Source organism: Tachyglossus aculeatus, chromosome 6 (assembly GCF_015852505.1).
Source record: "Tachyglossus aculeatus isolate mTacAcu1 chromosome 6, mTacAcu1.pri, whole genome shotgun sequence".
NCBI classification, from domain to species: domain Eukaryota; kingdom Metazoa; phylum Chordata; class Mammalia; order Monotremata; family Tachyglossidae; genus Tachyglossus; species Tachyglossus aculeatus.
This window is the reverse complement of record NC_052071.1, coordinates 6,917,067-6,943,403: the sequence shown is the minus strand read 5'-3', so window position 1 is coordinate 6,943,403 and position 26,337 is coordinate 6,917,067. Positions and strand designations below refer to the sequence as shown.

At 46.4% G+C, this 26,337-nt stretch overlaps 1 protein-coding gene and 1 non-coding gene across 2 annotated transcripts in view; one reads left to right on the top strand and one right to left on the bottom strand.

Annotated features, from left to right (window-relative positions):
- The first annotated feature begins 3,950 nt into the window (after nt 1–3,950).
- SCLT1 (sodium channel and clathrin linker 1) overlaps nt 3,951–26,337 on the top strand; it is a 47,761-nt gene continuing 25,374 nt past the window's right edge. The window contains exons 1-6 of the mRNA XM_038748095.1: nt 3,951–4,017; nt 11,530–11,584; nt 14,256–14,328; nt 14,866–14,921; nt 21,361–21,496; nt 23,881–24,003. Coding sequence (XP_038604023.1) covers nt 3,984–4,017; nt 11,530–11,584; nt 14,256–14,328; nt 14,866–14,921; nt 21,361–21,496; nt 23,881–24,003 — 477 coding nt within the window. The 5' untranslated portion in view covers nt 3,951–3,983. The remainder of the gene's footprint in view (nt 4,018–11,529; nt 11,585–14,255; nt 14,329–14,865; nt 14,922–21,360; nt 21,497–23,880; nt 24,004–26,337) is intronic.
- LOC119930284 lies at nt 21,145–21,282 on the bottom strand. The gene has a single exon (XR_005451766.1). It is a non-coding gene; the product is annotated as a small nucleolar RNA SNORA7 (small nucleolar RNA).

Below are 26,337 nucleotides of genomic sequence, written 5' to 3'. Positions count from 1 at the left end.
CGTGTCCCCTCCTGCCTTCAGGACATCTCCACCTGGATGTCTGCCCGCCATCGAAAACTCAATACGTCCAAGACTGAACTCCATATCTTCCCTCCCAAACCCTGCCCTCTCCCTGACTTTCCCGTCGCCATAAGACAGCACTACCATCCTTCCCATCTCACAAGCCCGGAGCCTTGGTGTCATCCTCGTCTATTCTCTCTCGTTTACCCCTCACATCCAGTCCATCACCAAAACCTGCCAGTCTCACCTCCGCAACATCGCCAAGATCCGCCCTTTCCTCTCCATCCAAACCGCTACCATGCTGGTTCAATCTCTCATCCTATCCCGACTGGATTACTGCCTCAGTCTCCTCTCTGATCTCCCATCCTACTGTTTCTCCCCACTTCGGCCTATACTTCACGCTGCTGGCCGGATCATCTTTGTGCAGAAACGCTCTGGGCATGTTACTCCCCTCCTCAAAAATCTCCAGTGGCTACCAACCAATCTATGCACCAGGCAGAAACTCCTCACTCTCAGCTTCAAGGCTGTCCATCACCTCGCCCCTTCCTACCTCACCTCCCTTCTTTCCTTCTACAGCCCAGCCCGCACCCTCCTCTCCTCTGCCGCTAAACTTCTCACCGTGCCTCGTTCTCGCCTGTCCCGCCGTCGACCCCCGGCCTACATCATCCCCCTGGCCCGGAATGCCCTCCCTCCGCACATCCGCCCAGCTAGCTGTCTTCCTCCCTTCAAAGCCCTACTGAGAGCTCACCACCTCCAGGAAGCCTTCTCAAACTGGGCCCCCCCTCTTTTGTCTCCTCCTCCCCATCCCCCCCACCCTACTTCCTTCCCCTTCCCACAGCAATTGTATATACTTGTACAGATTTACTATTCTATTTATCTTGTTAATGATGTGCATGTAGCTATAATTCTATTTGTTCTGACGATTTTGACACCTGTCTCCATGTTTTGTTCTGTTGTCTGTCTCCCCCTTCTAGACTGTGAGCCCGTTGTTGGGTAGGGACTGTCTCTGTTTCCGACTTGCACGTCCCAAGTGCTTAGTCCAGTAATCGCTCAATAAATACGATTCAATGAATGAATGAAGTGGCGGAGCCGGGATTAGAACCCACGACCTCCGACTCCCAAGCCTGCCCTCTTTCCACTGAGCCATGCTGCTTCTCTACTGAGCACTTACTGCGTGCAAGCTTTTGCAGACGCATTCCCTGCTCACAATCAATGATATCGAGTGTTTACTGAGTTCAGAGCACTGATCTAAGCACTTGGGGGAGCACAGTAGAACTGTTAGTAGTCGCGTTCCCTGCTCACAATCAGTCTGTGATACTTATTGAGCGCTTACTGTGTGCAGGGCACTGCACTAAGCACTTGGAAGAGGACCAATAGAAGATTTTGCAGACGCATTCCCTGCTCACAGTGATACCGAGCCTTTACCGTGAGCAGAGTACTGGTCTAAGCGCTTGGGGAGAGGACAGTAGAGGAGCACTCAATATTTACTGAGTGTTTACTGTGTGGGCACACTGTTCTAAGCTCTTGAGGGAAGGCCAAGGGAAGATTTTGCAGACACATTCCCTGCTCACAATCAATGATGTACAGTGTTTACTGTGTGCACAGCACTGTTCTAAGCGCTTGGTAGAGGACAGTAGAACAGTTGGTAGACATGTTCCCTTCTCACCATCAATCAATGATATTTACTGAGCGTTTACTGAGGGCAAAGCACTGATCTAAGTGCTTGGGAGAGGACAATAGAGCAGTTGGTTATATGTGTTCCCTGCTCACAATCAACCAACGATGTTTATTAGCGCTTACTGTGCACACAGCACTGTTCTAAGTGCTTGGGAGATGGCAATCATCATCATCATCAATCGTATTTATTGAGCGCTTACTATGTGCAGAGCACTGTACTAAGCGCTTGGTATGATGGCTTTTATTAAGCACTTACTATGTGCACGGTACTGGTGTAAGCCCTGGGGAGGCTACAAGGTGATCAAGCTGTCCCCCTGGGGGCTCACAGTCTTAATCCCCATTTTACAGATGAGGGAACTGAGGCACAGGGAAGTTAAGTGACTTGCCCAAAGTTACACAGCTGTCGACATTTGGCAGAGTCGGGATTTGAACCCATGACCTCTGACTCCAAAGGCCATGCTCTTTCCACTAAGCCATGCTGCTCCTCTACCTGCTCCTCTTGGCAATATAACCAAGTTGGTAGATGCATTCCCTGCTCACAGAGAATGACATTTATTGAGCACTTACTGTGTGCACAGCAGTGTACTACGCGTTTGGGAGAGGACACCATAACAGTTGGTAGATGCATTCCCTGCTCATCATCAATGATATTTACTGTGACTTGCCCAAAGTCACACAGCTGATAAGCGGCAGAGCCGGGATTAGAACCCACAACCCCTGACTCCCAAGCCCGGGCTCTTTCGACTGAGCCAAGGTGCTTCAAGTGCCGAGTTCAAGAGTACAGGGTATTGTAATGTTGCAGTCACTTAGTACAGTGCTCTGCTCTGAGCGTGCAATAAATACCATTAATTGATGGAGTAATTCACACACTTTTCCTGCCCTGGAGGTCCTCAGACCCAAAGCTTATTTACCAATAGTGAAAATAATCAATACCACCCTAGGAGAGGAGACGAGATCATTGAGTCGGCCAAGAAATCACTGCGGGCAAGGAACACGTCTACCAACTCTGTTACACCGTACTCTCCCAAGCGCTTAGTACACTGCTCTGCACACAGAAAGCGCTCAATAGAGTCCATCGACTGATTGATAAAAAGCAATCAGTGATATTGGGTAAATGCATCCCACGGCAGTTTTGCACATAGCTGTAAATAATATATTATAAATTATTTTTGCACATTAATGCCTGTCTCCCCCTCTAGACTGTAAGCTTCGTGGGGTAAAGGAACAGGTCTTCCAACTATCTTGTAGGGTCCTCTCCACACAGTAAGCACTCAATAAATCAATCAATCAATCAATCGTATTTATTGAGCGCTTACTATGTGCAGAGCACTGTACTAAGCGCTTGGGAAGTACAAATTGGCAACACATAGAGACAGTCCCTACCCAACAGTGGGCTCACAGTCTAAAATAAATGCCACCGATTGATTGATAAAATCAATAAGACAACGCTATTGAGTCCTTATTGTGTGCTTGCATTCCTCAGTACTTTTGATATCTTTAAACTATGTATTATAAATTATTCACCTATATTACTGTCTATCTCCCCTTCTAAACTGTAAGCTTGTTGTGGATAGGGGAACGGATCTGCCAACGCTGTCGTGATGTCCTCTTCCTAGTGCTTAGGACAGTGCTCTGCACACAGTAAGTGACCTATAAATATGACTGATAATGGTAATGATAATGCAGAGCGCCGAAAAGCAGCGTGGTCAAGGGGAAAGAGCCCGGGCCTGCGAGTCAGAGGACCTGGGTTCTAATCCTGGCTCTGCCACTTTCATTCACTCGTATTTATTGAGCGCTTACTGTGTGCAGAGCACTGTACTAAGCGCTTGGGAAGTACAAGTTGGCAACATCTAGAGATGGTCCCTACCCAGCAGCGGGCGCACAGTCTAGAAGGGGGAGACAGACAATAAAGCAAAACATATTAACAAAATAAAATAAATAGAATAAATATGTGCAAATAAAATAAATACGTACAAACATATATACATCTATACAGGTGCTGTGGGGAGGTGAAGGAGGTAAGGCGGGGGGGATGGGGACGGGGAGAAGGGGGAGAGGAAGGCACTTGTCGGCTGTGTGACTTGGGCGAGTCACTTCACTTCTCAGAGCCTCAGTTCCCTCATCTGTACAATAGGGATTAAGACTGTGAACCCTATGTGGGCCAGGGACTCTGTCCAGTGTGATGAGCTCCTGACTACCCCAGAGCTGGCACATAGTAAGCGCTTAACACACAGTTGTTGTCATTATTATCCTCCCTCCTACTTAAGATGTGAGCCCCACGTGGGCCAGGAAACGCGTCCACCGTGATGAACGACTATCCACCCCAGCGCTTAGAACAGGGTGAGCTAGACCGTGAACTCGTTGTGGGCAGGAAATGTCACTGTCTATTGTTGTTTCCTTCTTTCCCAGGTGCTTATTACAGTGCACTGCGCTTAATGCGATTGAATGAACAGCACCTGGCATGTAGTAAACGACTATTATTATTACCACTAAACGTTTGGGGAAATGCGGTATAGGAGCAATCCATGGGCACGAGGAGTTGGGAGTCTACCGCGGTCCAGCTCCCGGAATGGCCATGCTAGAAGACAGACTCTATCGCTTCCTTCCTCTCCATCAGAGGAACGGCAGAGGGGATGGGGACCCACCAGAGGTCACTGAGTCCAGCCTTCTGCCTCACTGAAAACAGACGACCGCTAACGGCCCGCTCTCCTCCGGCCAAGCCCACACAGTCGGCTCCCCTGGCTTCCTCATCGTGCCCCCAGCTCGGCCATCTCCCCGCCGTCCACGTCCTCCCCCTCCGTATACACCGGACCGCCTTCACAGCCTTACTGAGGCGGCATCTCCTCCAAGAGGTCTTCCCGGATTAAGCCCTCTTTTCCCCCGTTCCCTCTCCCTTCTGCGTCATCTGTGCATTTTGACCTGTGACCTTTGGGCACTTGGTATTCACCCCACCCTCAGCCCCCCAGAACCCCCGTCCATATCTGTCACGGTTTTATATTACTGTCCGTCTCCCGCTCTAGTCCGTGAGCTCGCTGTGGGCAGGGAACGTGTCGACCAACTCTGTCATTATTATCCTCTCTCAAGCGCTTCGTACAGTGCTCTGCGCACGGTAAGCGCTCAATAGATTCCATCGGTCGATTTGGTTCTTAAGGGTCTCCGGCGATCCAAGTGGCTTAGTGCCGACTTTTTAATAATAACAATAATGATGGTACTTACTATGTGCAAAGCACTGTTCTAAGCGCTGGGGAGATACAAGGTGATCAGGTTGTCCCACCTGGGGCTCACAGTCTTATTCCCCATTTGACAGATGAGGAAACTGAGGCACAGAGAAGTTAAGTGACTTGCCCAAAGTCACACAGCTGACAATTGGCAGAGCCGGGATTTGAACCCATGGCCTCTGACTCCAAAACCCGGGCTCTTTCCACTGAGCTACACTGCTTCTCTTCTTTTAGCACTGCGACGGTCAAAAACCTCGTACGGTGCGCTTTGCTAAGCGCTTGGGAAAGTGCAACAGAAACCCAAGGCAAGCTTACACTGTCATCGGGGAAAACAGCTGTTAAAATATTATCCTGTAATGCAATTAAAGTAGCTAATTGAACAAACTTATACACACACAGAGGTGAGAATGAGAATAAGTACAAGGGTCTGAGGAGCCAATGAGTTGTTTCGACTTAGGTTGGTGAAAACTAAATGGGGAAGACTTCTGGGAGGAAGGGAGATTTTATGAGGGATTGAAATAATAATTGTGGTATTTGCTAAGCACCTTAGACTGTAAGATCATTGTGGGCATGGAATGTAGCTGTTACCTTGTTACTCTGTACTCTCCCAAGAGCTTAGAGCTTAGTACGGTGCTCCAGAAACAGTAAGCGCTCAATAAATGTGATTGACTAACTGAAACCTCATTATTTGTCTACCGCTCTTTTACTTTCCAAAGCACTTAATACAGGACTCTGCACACAGTAAGCGCTCAATAAATACCACTGATGGATCAATATCCAGAATTCATTTATTTCTATTAATGAATGACTCCTCCTCTAGACCATAAGCTCCTTGTGGGCAGGGAACGTGTATATCGACTCGTACTCTGTCAAGCGCTTAATACAGTGCTCTCTGCACAGGGGAAGCACTCAATAAATACCAATGATTGATTGATATCCAGAACTCATTTCTATTAATGTCTGTCCTCACATCTAGACCGTAAGATCCTTGAGGCACTCAATACACACCCCCGATGGATTGACAGAAGATCATCGTCCCACACCGGGTTCAGGCTGAGATAATAATAATAACGATGGTATTTGCTAAGTGCTAAGCACTGCTTTATGCCCTGGGGTAGATACAGGGTCATCAGGTTGTCCCACGCCGGGCTCACAGACTTAGTCCGCATTTTCCAGATGAGGGAACTGAGGCCCAGAGAAGTGAAGTGACTTGTCCAAAGTCACACAGCTGACAAGTGGCAGAGCCGGGATGAGAACTCACGATCTAGGTCTGAGCTAGAGCCCGGGCATGGGGGTCAGAAGGACCTGGATTCTCATCCCGGCTCCACCACCTGCCTGTGACCTTGGACAAGTCACCTCACTTCTCTGGGCCTCAGGTACCTCGGCTGTAAAATGGGGATGAAGACTGTGAGCCCCATGTGGGACGGGGACTGTGTCCAACCCGATTTGCTTGTATCTGCTCCGGCGCTTAAAACAGCACCTGATGCATAATAAGCACTTAAGTGCCACAATTATTATTAGTGGAAAGGGCCCGGGAGTCAGAGGACCTGGGTTCTAATCCTCGTTCTGCCACTTATCTGTGACTTTAGGCAAGTCACTTCCCTTCTCTGGGCCTCAGTTACCTCACCTGGAAAATGGGGATAAAATCGGTGAGGCCCATGTGGGACAGGGGCTGTGTCCAACCCGATTAGCTTGAATCTCTTAGTACAGTGCCTGGAACATAGTAAGTGCTTAACAAATACTATCATTATTAACAAATAGCATAAAAAAAGCACTCAGTGAATTCCACCTATCAGTGATTATCAGTCATATTTATTGAGTGCTCACTGCACTGTACTAAGAGCTTGACTGACATTGATAAGTCCGATATGTAGGAAATTAAAAGAGTGGAATCAGAAAGGTGAGAGAAAACTGACCCCCTCTGGGATTCATTAGACTGCTGACCCGAAGCTCTAGTTCTTAAAATAAAGAAGACGGGGAGAGAAAGGGCGAGGACGGGAATCCTAATTATTCAGCACAAGTAGGCACCAAGTAAAAAGCCAAAGGTGACTCGGCTGGGGAAACCTCTCATCATAATGAGTTGCACATTTTGTGAAAATGAGATCTAAATTCTAGGGCTGACGGCTAGGGAGGGCATTGGAAAGAGTTTAATTGTAATGAATCCTTTGTTTTAATGGGATTGGTTCAATGGTATTTCAGCTCTGTGAGCATGGTATTTGTTTAGTGCTTATTGTGTATTAAGGACTGTTTTAAGTGCCGAGGTATACAAGGTAATCAGGTAGGACACAGTCCCTGGCCCACATGGGGCTCACAGTCTTAACCTCTATTTTCCAGCTGAGGGAAGTGTCTTGCCCAAGGTCGCACAGCAGACAAGTGGAGGGATTAGCAGCTTGGCTCAGTAGAAAGAGCCCGGGCTTTGCAGTCAGAGGTCATGGGCTCAAGCCCCAGCTCCGCCACTTGTCAGCTGTGTGACTTTGGGCAAGTCACTTAACTTCTCTATGCCTCAGTTATCTCATCTGTAAAATGGGGATTAAGACTGTGAGACCCATGTGGGACAACCTGATCACCTTGTAACCTCCCCAGTGCTTAGAACAGGGCTTTGCACATAGTAAGCGCTTAATAAATGCCATCATTATGAGAAGCAGCGTGGCTCAGCGGAAAGAGTACGGGCTTTGGAGTCAGTGGTCATGGGTTCAAATCCTGGCTCCACCAATTGCCAGCTGTGTGACCTTGGGCAAGTCACTTAACTTCTCTGTGCCTCAGTTACCTCATCTGTAAAATGGGGACTGACTGTGAGCCCCTCGTGGGGCAACCTGATCACTTTGTATCCCCCCAGTGCTTAGAACAGTGCTTTGCACATAGTAAGCGCTTAATAAATGCCATTATTATTATTATTATTATTATTAGAACCCAGGTCCTCTGACTCCCAGGTTCGGATTCTTTCCCCTAGAAAACGCTGGTGTTCTGGGTTTTTTTGGAATGATATTTGTTAATCACCTACTATGTGTCAGGTGCTGTTCTAAGCGCTGGGGTAGATACAAGCTAATCAGGATGGATACAGTCCCTGTCCCACGTGGGGCTCACAGTCTTAATCCTCAGCAGGAGGCTGGAGAGGGATATTCTTATACCCAATCACTTATACTGCCTCCTCTCTAAACTCCTTGTGAACAGGAATTATGTCTACCAACTCTATTGTATCTCACTTTCATTGATATTTGTTAAACACTTATTACGTGTCACATACAGTCTTAAGCCCTGGGGTAGATAAAAGCTAATCAGTTCCCACACTTTGGCTCAAAGTTTAGTAGGAGGGAGAACAGAGATTGAATCCCCATTTTACAGATGAGGGAACTGAGGCCCAGAGAAATGAAGGGATTTGCCCTAGGTCACACAGTCGACAAGAGGCCTTCCCTGACTGAGCCCTCCTTTCCTCTTCTCCTACTCCCGTCTGCGTCGCCCTGACTTGCTCCCTTTATTCGTCCTCCCTCCCAACCCTACACCAACTTATGTTCATTTCTGTCATTTAATGTGTGTCTCCCCTGCTAGACTGTGAGGTCACTGTGGGCAGGGAATGTGTCTGTTTCTTGCTGTACTGCACTTTCCCAAGTACAGTGCTCAGGGGACAGTAAGCGCTCAATAAATACAAGTGACTGACTGACAAGTGACAGAGCTGGGATTAGAACTCAGGTCCTCTGAGTCCCAGGCCCAGGATCTTTCAACGAGGCCATGCTACCCTTACAAAGGATGTTTCGCTCTCATTGGATCTAGCTTTTTTGCCCGAAACCACAGAGGATTTTAAAATATAAACCACATGTCTGTCCCCCCCTACCCCTCACACACACATTTCTAGATCTGTTTAAGGAGAAGATCAGGTTGGAAGGGCTAATTAAACTACTTCGGGGGATGAAATAACCCTCTATAATGCAGAACAGGACCTGATTTAATAGTCAAACCAAAGGATTTATGTTTTAAAGTCCACCCTAAGATTAAAAATTAAACCCGCTTTTGCGTGGATAAATACTACAGTCGATCTGCCAAAATGCGGTGATGGTATTTTGAAAAGAGCCAGCACAAGACTCCAAAGATAAGAAACGAAATCATCTGAATCCGTAGGACTCCAAAGATGGCAAACGAAATTATCTGATTTATCGGTTCTGGAGAAGCAGCGTGGCTTAGTGGAAAGAGCCCGGGCTTTGGAGTCAGAGGTCATGGGTTCAAATCCCAGCTCTGCCAACTGTCAGCTGTGTGACTTTGGGCAAGTCACAACTTCTCTATGCTTCAGGTACCTCATCTGAAAAATGGGGATTAAAAACTGTGAGCCCCCGTGGGACAACCTGATCACCTTGTAACCTCCCCAGTGCTTAGAACAGTGCTTTGCACATAGTAAGTGCTTAACAAATACCATCATTATTATTATTATCTGATTCCAAAGATTAGTTGAGCGAAGCTAGTTTTTGTGGCAAAATGAGATGAAGTTACTAATAAGCTAAGGCATCATTTACATATAAATCAGTCCCTTTTAAAATCCAGTACTTGAAGAACAAAAGAAAAAAAATAAGAAAAACGAACTCACTTGAACTGTAGATCCTTTTCTAGCAACGGTGTTAGTTCAAAACAGTGAAATGTACTTTATGATGAGCACAATTATGAAAATTAGGAATTTACATTTACCTTTACGGCAGCATATCCTAATGGATAGAGTCCTCCGAGCTGGGAGTCTGCAGGACCTGGATTCTAATCCCGGCTCCGCCACTTTTCTGCTGTGTGACCTTGGTCAAGTCAGTCGTTTTTCTGGGCCTCGGTTGCCTCATCTGTAAAATGGGAATTAAGACTAAGTCCCATGTGGACACGGACTATGTCCAAACCGATTAGCTTCTGTCTATGCCAGCACTTAGTATAGTGCCTGGCTTATAGTAAGCACGTAACAAGCACCATAAAAAAAGGGCGAGGGAAATCACCCAAGAGCAGCAGGAAAAGCCCCCCAGCAACCAGCTTCCGCTCCTGAGAGATATAGGCAGGGAACGTGTCTGCCAACTCTGTTATATTGTCCTCTCCCAAACGTATAATACAGTACTCTGTGCACAATATGTGCTCAATAAATACCATTGATTGATCGATTCACATACAGAGAGACCCTCAAGTTTTCCAGGCCTCCGTTTCCTAATCAATCAAATCAATGGTATTTATTTGGCATTTACTGTGTGCAAAGCACTGTACTAAGCACTTAGGAGACTACAATATAATAGAGTTGGTAGACACATTCCTTGACCAATGGTGAGCCAATTAGATTGGAAGCCTCATATTGGACAGGTACTGTGTCCAACCAATTACCCCAGGACTCAGCCCATATTAGCACATAATAAATACCATTATTATCATCATCATTATTATGATTATTATTATGGCATCTCACAGAACATAAATAGTTTTCAGGAAACAGAAAGCTCCTTATATTATTCTCTTAAGGCCTTTTGTGAGATTCTAAACAGCTAAGCCGGAGAATAAGGGAACGATGTAAGCTCATCTTCTAGACTGTAACTTTGTTATGGGCAAAGAACATGTCTACAGACTCAGCTCTATCGTCCTCTCCTGAGCGCTTAGTAGGGTGCTCTGCACACAGTAGTCAGTCTGTTGTATTTATTGAGCGATTAGGATGTGAAGTGCACTGTACTAAGTGCTTGGGAGAGGACAATAAAACAATCAACACTTTCCCACCCACATCAAGCTTACAGTCTAGAGGGGGAGACAGACATTAATGGAAATAAAATTACAAACACATATGTTAATGCTGTGGGGCTGAGAGGAGGATGAATAAAAGGAGCAAGTCAGGGAGACAGAGAAGCGAGTGGGAGAAGAGGAAATTAGGGCTTAGTCAGGGAAGGCCTCTTGGAGGAAATGTGCCTTCAATAAGGCTTTGAAGCGGGGGAGAGTCGTTCTCTGTAGGATTTCAGGAGGGAGGGCGTTCCAGGGAGGTAGACAAGAGTGAGAAGCTTAGCATTAGAGTAGCAAAGTGGGCAGGCTGGGCTGGAGTAGGAGAGTAGTGAAGTGAGATAGGATTGGGCAAGGTGATTGCCTGCCGTAAAGCCAATGGTGAGGAGTTTCTGTTTGATGTGGAGGTGGATGGGCAACCACTGGAGTTTCCCGAAGAAAGGGGAAACACGGCCTGAACGTTTTTGTAGAAAAATGAGCTGGGCAGCAGAGTGAAATATGGATTGGAGTGGGCAGAGACAGGAGGCAGGGAGGTCAGCAAGGAGGCTGATACAGTAATCAAGGTGGGACTGGATTAAGGTGGCAGCAGGTTTGGATGTAGAAGAAAGGGCGGATTTTAGCGATGTTGTGAAGGTGGAACCGACAGGATTTAGTGATGGATTGAATCTCTGGGTTGAACGAGAGAGGAGAGTAAGAGGGTAACACCAAGGTTACGGGCTTGTGAGAAAGGAAGGATGGCAGTGCCGTCTTCAGCGATGGGACAGTTACGGGGAGGACAGGGTTTGGGTGGGAAGATAAAGAGTTCTGTTTTAGACACGTTAAGTGCAAGATGACGGGAGTACGCCACCTAAAGCAGCTCACCATACGAAACGCACAATAAATACCATCGATTGATTTGAAAGTGTAAAATCTCTGCCCTTTTCAGGTGTCTCCAAAGAAGTTGAAGACAGCACTATGGAGAACTTCACAGCCGATAGCAGGTGAGTCTAATTAATCAAACATATCATTTCCCCAATTTCTTAGACACTGTGTGGCATCAAAGAAGATTTTTTTCCCACAGGGCAAGACTGAACAGTAAGAAAAGCCATCTCTTATTTTTAATTTCTTGTCAAATACTGATGAGAAATTTATGTCATTTAGGCATTCCTTGGTCAACTGAAATCTGATAATCGCTTTTGCTCTAAAGAAAATTCCAAGCTAGGGATCAAGTTGATATCCCTAACTCTGAATTTGCATTTCATTCAATCATATTTATTGAGTGCTTACTGTGTGCAGAGCACTGTACTAAGCACTTGATTGTGTAATTCCCCACTTGGCAAGCTGTCAAGCTCAATCAGTCGTATTTATTGAACACTTACTCTGTGGAGGCCCATGTACCAAGCCCATGGGTGAGAATGATAGAGTTGTAGGTTCCTGAAACTCATACTGTCCAAAACAGAACTCCTCATGTCTCCACACAAACCCTGTCCTCCCCGTGACTTGCCCATTCCTGTGGACAACACCATCATCCTCCCTGTCTCTCAAGCCCATAACCTTGGCGCTATCCTCAACTCATTTCTCATTCAACCTACATATTCAGTCTGTCACCAAATCCTATCGGTTCAACCGTCACAACGTAGCTGAAATCTAACCTTTCCTCTCCGAATACTGCACCAGCGACCATGTCTTCTGTCTCTCCCCACTCCAGTCCATTCTTCACGCTGCTGCCCGGACCGTTTTTCTACCTCATCATCATCATCAATCGTATTTATTGAGCGCTTACTATGTGCAGAGCACTGTACTAAGCGCTTGGGAAGTACAAATTGGCAATATATAGAGACAGTCCCTACCCAACAGTGGGCTCACAGTCTAAAAGGGGAGACAGAGAACAAAACCAAACATACTAACAAAATAAAATAAATAGAATAGATATGTACAAGTAAAATAAATAAATAAATAAATAGAGTAATAAATATGTACAAACATATATACATATATACAGGTGTTTTGGGGTAGGGAAGGAGGTAAGATGGGGGGATGGAGAGGGGGACGAGGGGGAGAGGAAGGAAGGGGCTCAGTCTGGGAAGGCCTCCTGGAGGAGGTGAGCTCTCAGCAGGGCCTTGAAGGGAGGAAGAGAGCTAGCTTGGCGGATGGGCAGAGGGATTGGGGGCATTCCAGGCCCGGGGGATGACGTGGGCTGGGGGTCGATGGCGGGACAGGCGAGAACGAGGTACGGCGAGGAGATTAGCGGCGGAGGAGCGGAGGGTGCGGGCTGGGCTGAAGAAGGAGAGAAGGGAGGTGAGGTAGGAGGGGGCGAGGTGATGGACAGCCTTGAAGCCCAGGGTGAGGAGCTACAAAAAGGTTCAGTCCACGTTTCCCCACTCCTCAAGAACGTCCAGTGGTGGCCCACCCAACCTCCACATCAAACAGAAACTCCTTACCACCAGCTTTAAAGCACTCAATCAGCTCTCCCCCCATCTTATCGCACTGATTTCCTATTCCAATCCAGCCCATACACTCTGTTTCTCTAATACCAACCTCCCCACTGTATTAATAATACAGTGCTCGGCACACAGTAAGCACTCGGTAAATACAATTGAATGAATGAATGAACTTGCATGCAAATGGGAATTAATCCATCAGTGATATCTATTAAGTGCTTACCATGTGCCTAACACTGTACTAAGCGCTTGTAAGAGAGTAAACTATAACAGAGTTTGAAGATACGTTCCCTTCCTAAAGGAGCTAATAATCCAGCAGGAAGACAAAGGGAAAATGGTACCTCAGCTAGAAAATGGGGATTAAGATTGTGAGCCCCATGTGGGACAACCTGACTAGCTTCATCTACCCCAGCCCTTATTCAGTGCCTGGCACATAGTAAGCATTCAACAGATAATAGTTGTGGTATTTGTTAAGCGCTTACTACGTACCAGGCACTGTATCAAATACATTAAAAAAATAAAAGCAGGTACATGATTATAAAGTCCCAATACACACGTTTAACTCAATCGAAAACTAAAGAAAATTCACAGAAAGTCACTTTGGGTAGCAGGTCGCAAAGATTTTAGGAGGGTGTGGAATTTGGAAAGTAAAGAAAGTTGAAAAAGTTGGAGAGAAGGGATAGAGAAGAGGGGTAAACATGTAGAAGTGTGCGTGAGAAAACAGAAAGCCGATGGACGACTTTCCAACCGAACCAGTCGTTAAATCTGAGCAAATCAATATTCAGAGTGTGATTTTATCCTTATTTGGAAGCATCATTCTTTAAAGATAGAGAGTTGAAAATGGACTTAAAAAGGAAGACTCACACTTTTGGAGAAAATGGATTTAACTTGTAAAAAGTGGAATGGTTCACCGACAAGTCCACTGTCCATTTGAACAATCATCAATCCGTCAGTGGCTTGTATTGAGCACCAGTCATGGGCTTAGCACTGTACTGAGCTCTCAGGGGAGGGATGGAGAGTTTGCAGGAAGATTCCCTCCCGTTGAGGAGCTGATAGCTGACATTAAGGCGAGCTTGTCTTAGACAGTTGGTCCCCCTCAAGACTGGACGTTCATTGTGGGCAGGGTATGTGCCTGTTTATTGTTCTGTTGTACTCTCCCAAGCGGTTAGTACAGTTCCCAGCACATCGTAAGCACTCAATAAATAGGAATGACTGACTGACTTGTGTCTAGGTTTTTGGCTCCCCTCATTGAAGAGTATGATGCACATCTGGAAGAGATGAATGGTCAACTGGAATATTATCAGGTAAGAGTCTCTGGCTGTGCCACAATACACACTCTCCTCTCTAGCAGGAAAACAGCACGAGAAGCAGTGTGGTCTAGTGGAAAGCATTCAGGCCTGGGAGTCAGAGGACCTGGGTTTTAATCCTGAATCCGGCACTTTTTTTTTTTTAATCATTCTACGGTGTCTGTTGAATGCTTTCTATGCTTCAAAGACTGTTCTACGGGCTCGGTGGATACAAGTTTATCAGGTCAGACACAGCCAAGGTCCCACATGGGGCTCACAGTCTTAATCCCCATTTTACAGGTGAGGGAACTGAGGCTCAGAGAAGTGAAGCGACTCACCCAGGGTCACACAGCAGCAGGTGGCAGAACCGGGATTGGAAGCCAGGTCCTCCAACTCCCAGGCCCAGGCTCTCCCCATTAAGCCATACTGCTCTCTAGACTGTAAACTCGTTGAGGGCAGGTAATGTGCCCAGCCCCTGATCGGTCTAACATGATTCGACTCCCTCATCCAAGTCACATGGTCTGAAAAACGGATTATCCCATTCTCTTCTCACAGACGCAGATGGGCGAGATGAGACTCAAGTTGGAGTGTGTCACCAAGGAAAACGAGAGGTAAACCATCAGGGAAACGGTCCTGGATTTTTCTTCTTCATTTCAAAGGGAAAATCTTTGCCCAGCTGTAATCAATCAGTCCATCGGTCATATTTATTGAGTGATTTTTGTGTGCAGAGCACTGTACTAAGCACAATACAACAGAGTTGGTATGCACAGACCCTGCCCACAACTATCTTACAGTCTTGAGGGGAAGATAGACATTGATACAAATAAACAAATGACAGATATGGACATAAGCACTGTGGGGCCAATAATTGGAGCAAATTCAAGTGCAAGGGTGATGTGGAAGGGAGTGGGAAAAGAGGAAATGAGGCCTCGGAGGAAATGTGTCTTCAAAAAGGCTATGAAAGAGGGGAGAGCCATCACCTGTGGGATAAGAGGAGGGAGGGTGTTCCAGGCCAGAGGCAGGACGGGGGCGAGGGGTCAGCGGTGAACTAGATGAAACCAAGGTACAGTTAGTGTGGTTGTACATTCGGAAGCCACTAAAACATGTTGTCCCAAATGGTTCTGGATTCATCCAACTAAAAGTTGAAATCATTCAAGGGAATGTGTATGTCTGTGTGTATATATTTAGGCATGGATGGATGAGACTGTAAGCTCTTTTTTGGGCAGAAAACGTGTTCTCCGACTCACTGAGATGTGAGTCATACCCAGGACAGGGACTGTGATGATAAACTGATAAACTTTTGATGTTCTGATAAACTTTTATCTACCCCAGTGCTGAGCATGGTGTTTGACACATAGTAAGTGCTCACCAAATACCGTTAAAAAAAACTCCCTTATATTTGTCCTCTCCCAAGTGTAAAAGCCGTGTGACCTAGTGGAAAGAGCCTGGGCTCTAATCCCGGCTCTGCCACTTGTCCGCTCTGTTACCTTGGGCAAGTCACTTCACTTCTCTGGGCCTCAGTTCCTTCATCCATAAAATGGGGATTAATACTGTAAACCCTACGGGGAACAGGGACTGTGTCCAACCTGATAATCTTGTTTCTACCCCAGTATTCAGTACAATGCCCAGCACATAGTAAGCGCTTAACCAATACCATTAAGAAAAGTGTTTAGTAAAGTGCTCTGCACAAAGTAAGCGCTCAGTAAATACCACTGATCGATTGAGTTTGTATATGTGTGTCCATTTGTATGTATGTTTGTGTGAATATCACAACGTACCTGCCTTTCTTAACGATGAGAATTAATCTGAAGTTTAGTCAGTGATGACGCTTCACACTGAGTTTCTTTCTCAGCGTGAACCTGGGTTTTGAGCAAGTTTTCTGTCTGTTTTCCTCCGGGCTTTGGGCCTGATTTGGGGAATTCCTCCCAGCCCCACCTTCTTCCCCACGCTGGAAGCAGCCCAGCGTAGTGGATAGAGCCCGGCCATGGGAGTCAGAGGGGCCTGGGTTCTAATCCCGGCTCCACCACCTGCCTGTTGGGTGACCTTGGGCAAGTCACTTGACTCCTTTGGGTCTCAGTTCCTTCACCTGTCAAATGGGGATTAAGACTGTGGGCCCCATGTGGGACAGGGACTGTGTTCAACCTGATTAGCTTCCACCTGCCCCAGCGCTTAGTACAGTGCCCAGTACAGAGTAAGAGCTGAACTAATACCACAATTACCATTATTTTTTCTGTTTCCCTTTGCTACCTTTCACGCCCTGTCTCCTGACCCTCTCCCAACTCCTAGCCCTCTACGCTTTTCCATTTCTCTTTGACAGAGGCACATTTTTCCGCCGTTAATAGTCCCAGAACAATCAGATCAGCACTTGTACTTTCTCATCATCTCTGGGATTCTCCCAAACGCTTAACCCTTTCCCGGAAGCAATCTCTAGGTAATAGTAAAATGATGTTATTTGTTAAGCGCTTACTATGTACCAAGCACTGTTCTAAGCAGTTCTTCTCCAGGCAATGAATGGGATTAAAAGATTTTTACTGAGTTTATGCATGCAGAGCAGCATGGCCTGATGGTTAGAGCCTGTGCCTGGGAATCAGAAGGACCTGGGTTCTAATCCCAGCTCCACCAGTTGTCTGCTGTGGGACTTTAGGCAAGTCACTTGACTTCTCTGGGCCTCAGTTCCCTCATCTGTCAAATGGGGTTTAAGACTGTGAGCCCCACGTGGGACAACCTGATTACCTTGTATCTCCCCCAGTGCTTAGAACAGTGCTTGGCACATAGTAAGCGCTTAACAAATACTATAACTATTATTATTTAACTAAGCGCCAAGGTGGATACTAGCTAGTCATGTTGGACACAGTCCATGTCCCACATGGTGCTCAGAGTCTTAATCCCCATTTTAGAGTTGAGGGAACTGAGGTCTTGCGCTGTCCTTTAGAGCCCGATTCTTCTCTCAGAAAGGACCCAGGCATGGTCTGACATTATTCCCCGCCCCCCCCCCCCCCCCACTGCTGAAAATTGGGGGTTTTGGTCTACCTGGGGCCCAAAATTAACAATTAAATTGCCCGGGTCAGGGCCTGCATTTTCAAACAAAGCATTAGCTCCTTGGGGTCAGGGGAAGAGATCATTTCTTTGTCTCATCCTTCCCAAGTGCCTGGTACAGTACACAGCAATGCTCCTGCTATTTTTGTTTCTAGTATTCATTCATTCACTTGATCATATTTATTGAGCACTTAGTGTGCAGAGCACTGTACTAAATGCTTGAGAGAGGACAATACCACAATAAACAGACACATTCCCTCCCCACAACGAGCTTACACTCTACTGCTACACCTACTGCTACTTATTACGGCATTTCTTAAGGGCTTATTGTGTGTCAAGCACTTACCTTATTAGCTTCTACAAAGCGCTTAATCCCGGCTCTGCCACTTGCCTGCTGTGTGACCTTGGGCAAGTCATTTCACTTCTCTGGGCCTCAGTTACCTCATATGTAAAATGGGGATTACGACTGTGAGCCCCATATGGGACAGAGACTGGATCCAACTTGATTACCTTGTATCTGCCCCAGCGCTTAGAACAGGGCTTGGCACATAGTAAGTGCTTAACAGATACCGCCCTTATTATTAATTATTATTATTACATGGCAGGATGACTCCTTTCATCCTTGGCAACAATCCTGAAAATAGGTCTGCGTTCCTTGAGATGTTCAGGGATGTTAACTCATCCTATAGTAATCAATCAACAGTATTTATTGAGCACTTACTATGTGCAGAGCACTATACTAAGCGCTGGATAGAATATAACAGAATTAGCAGACACATTCCCTGTCCTTAATGAGTTTAGTCTAGAGATGAGCTTGCAATCTAGTAATAATAATAATTGTGATATTTGTTAAGCACTTACTATGCACCAAGCACTGTATTAAGCACTGGGGTTTTGGCCAACCTGGCTTACCAGTGTGTGGGAATACAAGCATATCAGGTTGGATAGGATAAGAAGAAGAAATTGAAAATCTTTGGATTCCAGTCAATACTGAACTGTGCTTGACACATGATCAGTGCTTAACACCATAATAATAATAATTCATAAATTATTCATAATTCATCTCCGTGTCTAACACATCCTCATATTAAGGAAGAGAATCAATGACTGATTCTTCACTCTCCATCTTCTGTGTCTTAGAATTTACCAAAGGAACAAGATCATAGTCGTCATAATAACGGTCAGAAGTACAATCTGACAGTTGGTTCAGCTTGAGAATGTGTGTTTCTAGAAGACTGGGTTACCTCAGCTTCCCTTAAGAGAAATGTCTTGGGAGTGTGACATAATAGTAATGGTGGTATTTGTTAAGTGGTTACTATGTGCCAAGCACTGTGCTAAGCCCTGGAGTGGGTCATGATTCCTGCCCCATCCGGGGCTCACTAAGTAGTCTGAGTTGGAGGGAGAACAGGTATTGAATCCCCATTGAACAGATGCGGGAACTGAGGCCCAGAGAAGTTCAGTGACGTGTCCGAGGTCACAGAGCAGTCCGGTGACGGAGCCGGGATTAGAACCCCGGTCCTTCTGACTCCCGGGCCTGGGCTCTAGCCACTAGGCAACTCTCACATGACTTCATAGGTAACAAGGGCAAACAGGAGGCTGTGCCATTTCTCAAATGGAAGGCTAAAAGAAAGCTCTCAGACTGTCCTCCCCCAAGTGCTTAGTGTTGTGCTCTGCACCGAATCAGCGCTCAGTAAAAACCACTGATCGATTGAAAAACCCTTCAGAACCGTGAATTAGGCCCTCAAACCTTGAAGGGAACTAGTCTGAGACAAAGAGAAGGAAGTAGTTCTTACCCCAGAGAGAAAAGCCACGGAGATCTCTTCAGCACAGGAGATTGTATGTGCAGCGAGACTCGATTCACAGGTTCGAAGGAGTCACGATTAAAGTCTGGGCCAATAATTCTACAAAGAGAGATTCAAGGGAACAGTTAGAGACGGTGAAGACTCAAAAAGACTAAATCCTCATTACTTCTTCTCCCACTCCCCTCTGTGTCACCCTTGCACTTGGATTTCCACCCTTTATTCACCCATTCTCAGCCCCTTTGCACTGACGCCCTTATCGGTAATTTATTCATTTATATTAACATCTGTCTCCCTCTCTAGACTGTAATCTCGTTGTGGGCAGGAAACGTACCTGCCAACTCTGTGATATTGCTGTGTTGCACTCTCCCAAGCACTTAGTACAGTGTTCTGCATACAGTAAGTGCCAGATACTATTGATCGACTGATCAATAAATATCATTTATGGCCAGATTAAACGGCACGTGCCATAGGATTCAAAGTAGACTCAGGGATATAGCGCTATCCTGAAGTAGAGGCATAAAACCTCTACTCTAAACCTCTAAAACCTCACAAGTGGAGGCATAAAGAGGCATAAATCTCCCCCCCTTCTAGACTGTGAGCCCATTGTGGGCAGGGATTGTCTCTGTTGCTGAATTGTACTTTCCAAGTGCTTAGTACAGTGCTCTGCACACAGTAAGCACTCAATAAATACGATTGAATGAATGAATGAATGAAAACCAAACCTTTTTCAAGATCAGATCATCTTGAGACAACCCCGTGCAGACAGTTTTTACCAGGTTAATACTTTGCTGTCTATTGGCCACAGTAATAGCATTTATGAAGCACCGATTGTGTGCAGAGCACTGTACTAAGCCCTGGGAGAGAATACACAGGTGACAATTAGATTCAATTCTTGTGCATTGTGAGGCTCACAATCTATAAATGAAAGCAATTTCCAGTTCACTTGTTTAAAACTATTTTTAAATATCTTTTTTCCTCAAAACGCATCTTTCATGACAATGAATGATTGTGAGCTGTAAATATGAATTAAATTTTTCATTTTACAAAGTTATTCCACCTAAGTAGCAGAGGATACCCTGTTTTTCTTTTGAGCTTTTCCTTTCGCTCATTACCCAGCTCATAGAGCAGTGCGTGGCATATAGTAAGCGCTTAACAAATACCATCATTATTATTATCATTATTACCCGGCTTGCTACAGCTACAAAGCTTCAGTTGTCTCTTTCTGAGCACTGTCCTTTAAGATTTAAATTGATTTGCATGCTTTCAAAAGAGAGGCGAGTTTTATTTTGGAAAATCGAAACTGATGCCATTCAGACTTTTGTTAAAAAGATATAGTATTTTCCACTTCAAAAGCATTTTGAAGTAATGATGAAAGTCTTTCTGGGCACACGATGTAATTAAAACAACAAACATGTATATTATAAGAAAAAAAAACCCAACAACCCTCAATCTTCCAAATTCCACTTTTTACATTCACTGCCTTGTTAGAGAAATTTTCATGTGAGTTTTCTTCCAGCTGGCTTTCAGACCACCAGCAGAGTGTTTGCCAAACCTAGTCGGATAAACCTCCAAAAGATGCCGGGGCTGGGAGTCAGAGAACCTGGGTTCAAATCCTGACTCCGCCACTTGTCTGCTTTGTGGCCTTGGGCCGGTCACTTCACTTCCCTGGGCCTGAGTTTCCTCATCTGGAAAATGGAGATTAAGAGCATGTGTGAGATCCCAGGTGGGACAGGGATCTGACCTAATCCCCAGCACTTAGAACAGTGCCTGGCACTTAGTAAGCCGTCAAGTCGTTTCCGACCCATAGCGACAGTACGAACACATCTCTCCCACAACGCCCCGCTCTCCATTTGCAACTGTTCTGGTAGTGGATCCACAGAGTTTTCTTGGTAAAAATCTGGAAGCGGTTTACCATTGCTGTCTTCCACGCAGTAACCTCGAGTCTCCACCCTCAACTCTCTCCCACGCCACTGCTGCCCAGCATGGGTGAGGTTTGCCTTGTAGCAGATTGCCTTCCACTCGCTAGACACTGCCCAAGCTGGGAATCGAATGGGTAGACCTCTGCTTGACTCTCCCTCCCATTGCCTAGACTGGTAGAGGACTGGAAACTCTCCAGGTGTTATCCTGAGAGGGGAGTAAGTGCTTAGAAACACGGGCCATAGGCCAGGACGAGTCGGGTGACTCCGGCCTGTGAACCCCTCTGTCCCTCCAGGCTGCATGGCGCCTTGAAACAGGCCGTCGAGAAGCAGTTGGATGGTCTTCCCACGGGGCTGGCTTCAGAGACCGAGTCCTTCGCGGATGGAGAAACCTTCAGGAACCTGCAAGAACAGCTGCAGCTCGCTAACCAAGTGAGTGGAAACCCCAGTGCCCCCTTGATTTCTTGGGTCGAAACCAGATTATTACTGTCATCATCATTATTACAGTCACCATCATGATCATTATTAATGTAGTGGCTGAGCGCTTACCTTGTAATAATAACGATTATGGTATTTGCCAATCAATCAGTGCTATTTATCGAGCACTTACTGAGGGCAAAGCAGTGTACTAAGCGCTTGGGATAGAACAGTACAGCCAAGCCGGTTGACGGGTTGGCTCTCTACTGCGAGCGTACATTCTAGAGGAGGAGACAGGCCTTGAATAGAAGTAAATCATTCATACTATATAATTTAGAGATATGTGGGGTTGAAGGTGGGGCCAGTAGCCAATGCCCAAAAGTCTCAGATCCACCTGCATAGAAGATGCAGAAGGAAGAGGGAGTGGGGGAAAAAAGGGCTTAATGGGAAAGGTTTCTTGGAGAAGAAGTCACCTTAATAATGCCTTGAAGGTGTGGAGAGCAGTGGTCTGGCACCTAGGGAGAGGGATGGAGTTCCAGACCAGAAGGAGGATGTGGGAAAGGGTCAATCAATCAATCAATCGTATTTATTGAGCGCTTACCGTGTGCAGAACACTTTACTAAGCGCTTGGGTCGGCGGCGAGATGGAGGTACAGTGAGTACGCTGGTGCTAGAGGAGCGGAGTGTGGGGGCTGGGTTGTAGGAGGAGATCAGGGAAGTGAAGTGGGCGATCTGATTGAGGGCTTTAAAGCCAATGATAAGGAGTTTCTGGTGGATGGGCAACCGCTGGAAGTTCTTGAGGAGAGGGGAAACATGGACTGGACGTTTTTTTTGGAAAATTGACCTGGGCAGTGGAGCTAAGCAGAGTGTCAAACACTGTATTAAGTAAGCGCTGAGGTAGGCACATCATCATCAGACCTCACATGGGGCCCACAGTCTAAGTACGAGGGAGAAGAGGTAAGGAATCCCCACTTTTCAGATGAGGGAACTGAGGCCCAGAGAAGTGAAGGGACTTGCCCAGTGTCCTGCAGCAGGCAAGCGGCAGAGCCAGGATTAAAACACGGGTATTCTGACTTCCAAGCCTGTGCTCTATCCACCAGGCCATGCTGTTCATCTCCCTTTTTCTGTGCATAAGTTATTTTATGTCTGTCTCCCAGCGAAACTGGAAGATCATCAGGGGCTGGGATCAGGTCTGCTAACTCTGTTATTCTCTCCTAAACATTTAGTACGGCGCTATATCTACAGTAGGCATTCAATAAATACAACTGATTCATTGATGGTGGCTGTTTCCCCTAGTAGACTGTCAGCTCCCTGAGGGCACGGAGCATGTAAACTCACTCCATTATCACTTCCAACTGCTCAGTCCATTGCTCTCCCCTCTAGACTGTTGGCTCATTGTGGGCAGCTAATGTGTCTGCTCTGTTGTTATCCTGTCCTCGCCCAGGCACTTAGTACAGTGCTCTGCACACAGTAAGCACTCAAAAAATACAATTGATTATGTGCACACAGTAGACCGTAAGCTCCTTGAGGGCAAGGATGGTGTCTACTAACTATACTGTCCTCGTCCAAGCATTCAGTACAGTGCATGCACACTGTAGAAGGCCAGCTCCTCGAGGGGCAGGACCGCTTCTACCAGCTCTCGGCCTCTCCCAAACGCTCAGTCCAGTGCTCTGCACCGATCGAATAGAGAAGCAGTGTGGATCAGTGGAAAGAGCCCAGGCTTTGGAGTCAGAGGTCATGGGTTCAAACCCCCGCTCTGCCAATTGTCAGCTGTGGGACTTGGGGCAAGTCACTTCACTTCTCTGTGCCTCAGTTCCCTCATCTGGAAAATGGGGATTAAGACTGTGAGCCTCCCGTGGGACCACCCAATCACCTTGTAATCTCCCCAGTGCTTAGAACAGTGCTGTGCACATAGTAAGTGCTTAATAAATGCCATCATTATTATTTACTATAATTTGATATCCGCCCCGCCGCACTGATGTACATATCTTTAAATTATCTATTAGATAATAGATAAGCCTGTACTAAGCCCGAGGAGAGAATACACAGGTGACAATTAAATACAATTCTATTAATTGCTTATTAATTCATATTAAAGTCTGTCCTCCCCCCCAAAACTGTAAACTCATTCTGGGTAGGGAACGCGCCTGCTAGTTCTGCTGTGTTGTCCTCTCCCAAGCGCTGAGCCCAGTGGTTTGCACAGAGTAAGTGCTTATTCATTCAATCGTATTTCTTGAGCGCTTACTGCGTGCAGAGCACCATACTAAGCGCTTGGGGAGTGCAAGTCGGCAACATACAGAGACGGCCCCTACCCAACAACGGACTCGCCCAATAAATACCACCGATCGGTTGGTTGACGGATTGAAGATTCCTGAATGGTGCCTCGATGTGGTCTTCCAGGAGAAGCAGCAGGCTGTACAACTGTGGCAGACGGTGTCTCAGGAACTAGCCAGGCTGCAGCGGGTTTACCAGGAACACGTGAGCGACGTCTACGTTCAGGAAGCTGAGAGGCAGAAGCAAAGGGTAACATCTCAGCCTCACCCCCTCTACTCCCCAGACACAACCCTAGTCATACACTCCACCTCCAGAAAAAAAAAAAATTGTGATATTTGCTAAGCGCCTACTATATGCCAGTAATAACAATAATTAATAATTATGGTATCCCCCCGGCCCTACCTCCTTCCCCTCCCCACAGCACCTGTATATGTGTTTGTACAGATTTATTACTCTATTTTACATGTACATATTTACTATTCTATTTACTGCGCTAATGATGTGCATCTAGCTTTATTTCTATGTATTCTGATGACTTGACACCTGTCCACATGTTTGGTCTTGTCGTCCGTCTCCCCCTTCTCGAGTGTTCACTATGGGCCTCAGTGGCCGTGATTGTGAAATGGGTAGGATTTCTCACACATTTTTTTATGGTATGTATTAAGTGTATACTATGTGCCAAGCACTGTACTAAGCTCTGGGTTCTAGACTGTGAGCCCACTGTTGGGTAGGGACCGTCTCTATACGTTGCCAACTTGTACTTCCCAAGTGCTTAGTGCAGTGCTCTGCACACAGTAAGCGCTCAATAAATACGATTGATAATGATGCCATTTGTCTGCTGCATAGAGTTAGGGCAGGGGCCTGGGAGTCACAAGGTTTGCTGCCATTTCCCCTTTTAGACTGTGAGCCCACTGTTGGGTAGAGACTGTCTCTATATGTTGCCAACGTGTACTTCCCAAGCGCTTAGTACAGTGCTCTGCACACAGTAAGCGCTCAATAAATACGATTGATAATGATGCCATTTGTCTGCTGCATAGGGTTAGGGCAGGGGCCTGGGAGTCACAAGGTTTGCTGCCATTTCCCCTTTTAGACTGTGAGCCCACTGTTGGGTAGGGACTGTCTCTATATGTTGCCAACTTGTACTTCCCAAGCGCTTAGTACAGTGCTCTGCACACAGTAAGCGCTCAATAAATACGATTGATAATGATGCCATTTGTCTGCCGCATAGGGTTAGGGCACGGGCCTGGGAGTCACAAGGTTTGCTGTCATTTCCCCTTTTAGACTGTGAGCCCACTGTTGGGTAGGGCCTTCAAGGCCCTACTAAGAGCTCACCTCCTCCAGGAGGCCTTCCCAGACTGAGCCCCTTCCTTCCTCTCCCCCTCATCCCCTCTCCATCCCCCCCATCTTACCTCCTTCCCTTCCCCACAGCACCTGTATATATGTATATATGTTTGTACATATTTGTTACTCTATTTATTTATTTATTTATTTTACGTGTACATATTTATTCTATTTATTTTATTTTGTTAGTATGTTTGGTTTTGTTCTCTGTCTCCCCCTTTTAGACTGTGAGCCCACTGTTGGGTAGGGACTGTCTCTATATGTTGCCAACTTGTACTTCCCAAGCGCTTAGTAAAGTGCTCTGCACACAGTAAGCGCTCAATAAATACGATTGATGAAATACGATTGATGATAGGGACTGTCACTATATGTTGCCAACTTGTACTTCCCAAGCGCTTAGTACAGTGCTCTGCACACAGTAAGCGCTCAGTAAATACGATTGATAATGATGCCATTTGTCTGCTGCATAGGGTTAGGGCAGGGGCCTGGGAGTCACAAGGTTTGCTGCCATTTGTCTGCTGCATAGGGTTAGGGCAGGGGCCTGGGAGTCACAAGGTTTGCTGCCATTTCTCCTTTTAGACTGTGAGCCCACTGTTGGGTAGGGACTGTCTCTATATGTTGCCAACTTGTACTTCCCAAGCGCTTAGTACAGTGCTCTGCACATAGTAAGCGCTCAATAAATACGATCAATAATGATGCCATTTGTCTGCTGTATAGGGTTAGGGCAGGGGCCTGGGAGTCACAAGGTTTGCTGCCGTTTGTCTGCTGCATGGGGTTAGGGCAGGGGCCTGGGAGTCAAAAGGTTTGCTGCCATTTCCCCTTTTAGACTGTGAGCCAACTGCTGGTAGGGACTGTCTCTCTATGTTGCCAACTTGTACTTCCCAAGCGCTTAGTACAGTGCTCTGCACACAGTAAGCGAGCGCTCAATAAATACGATTGATAATGATGCCATTTGTCTGCTGCATAGGGATGGGGCACGGGCCAGGGAGTCACAAGGTTTGCTGCCATTTGTCTGCTGCATAGGGTTAGGGCACGGGCCTGGGAGTCACAAGGTTTGCTGTCATTTCCCCTTTTAGACTGTGAGCCCACTGTTGGGTAGGGCCTTCAAGGCCCTACTAAGAGCTCACCTCCTCCAGGAGGCCTTCCCAGACTGAGCCCCTTCCTCCCTCTCCCCCTCATCCCCCTCTCCATCCCCCCCATCTTACCTCCTTCCCTTCCCCACAGCACCTGTATATATGTATA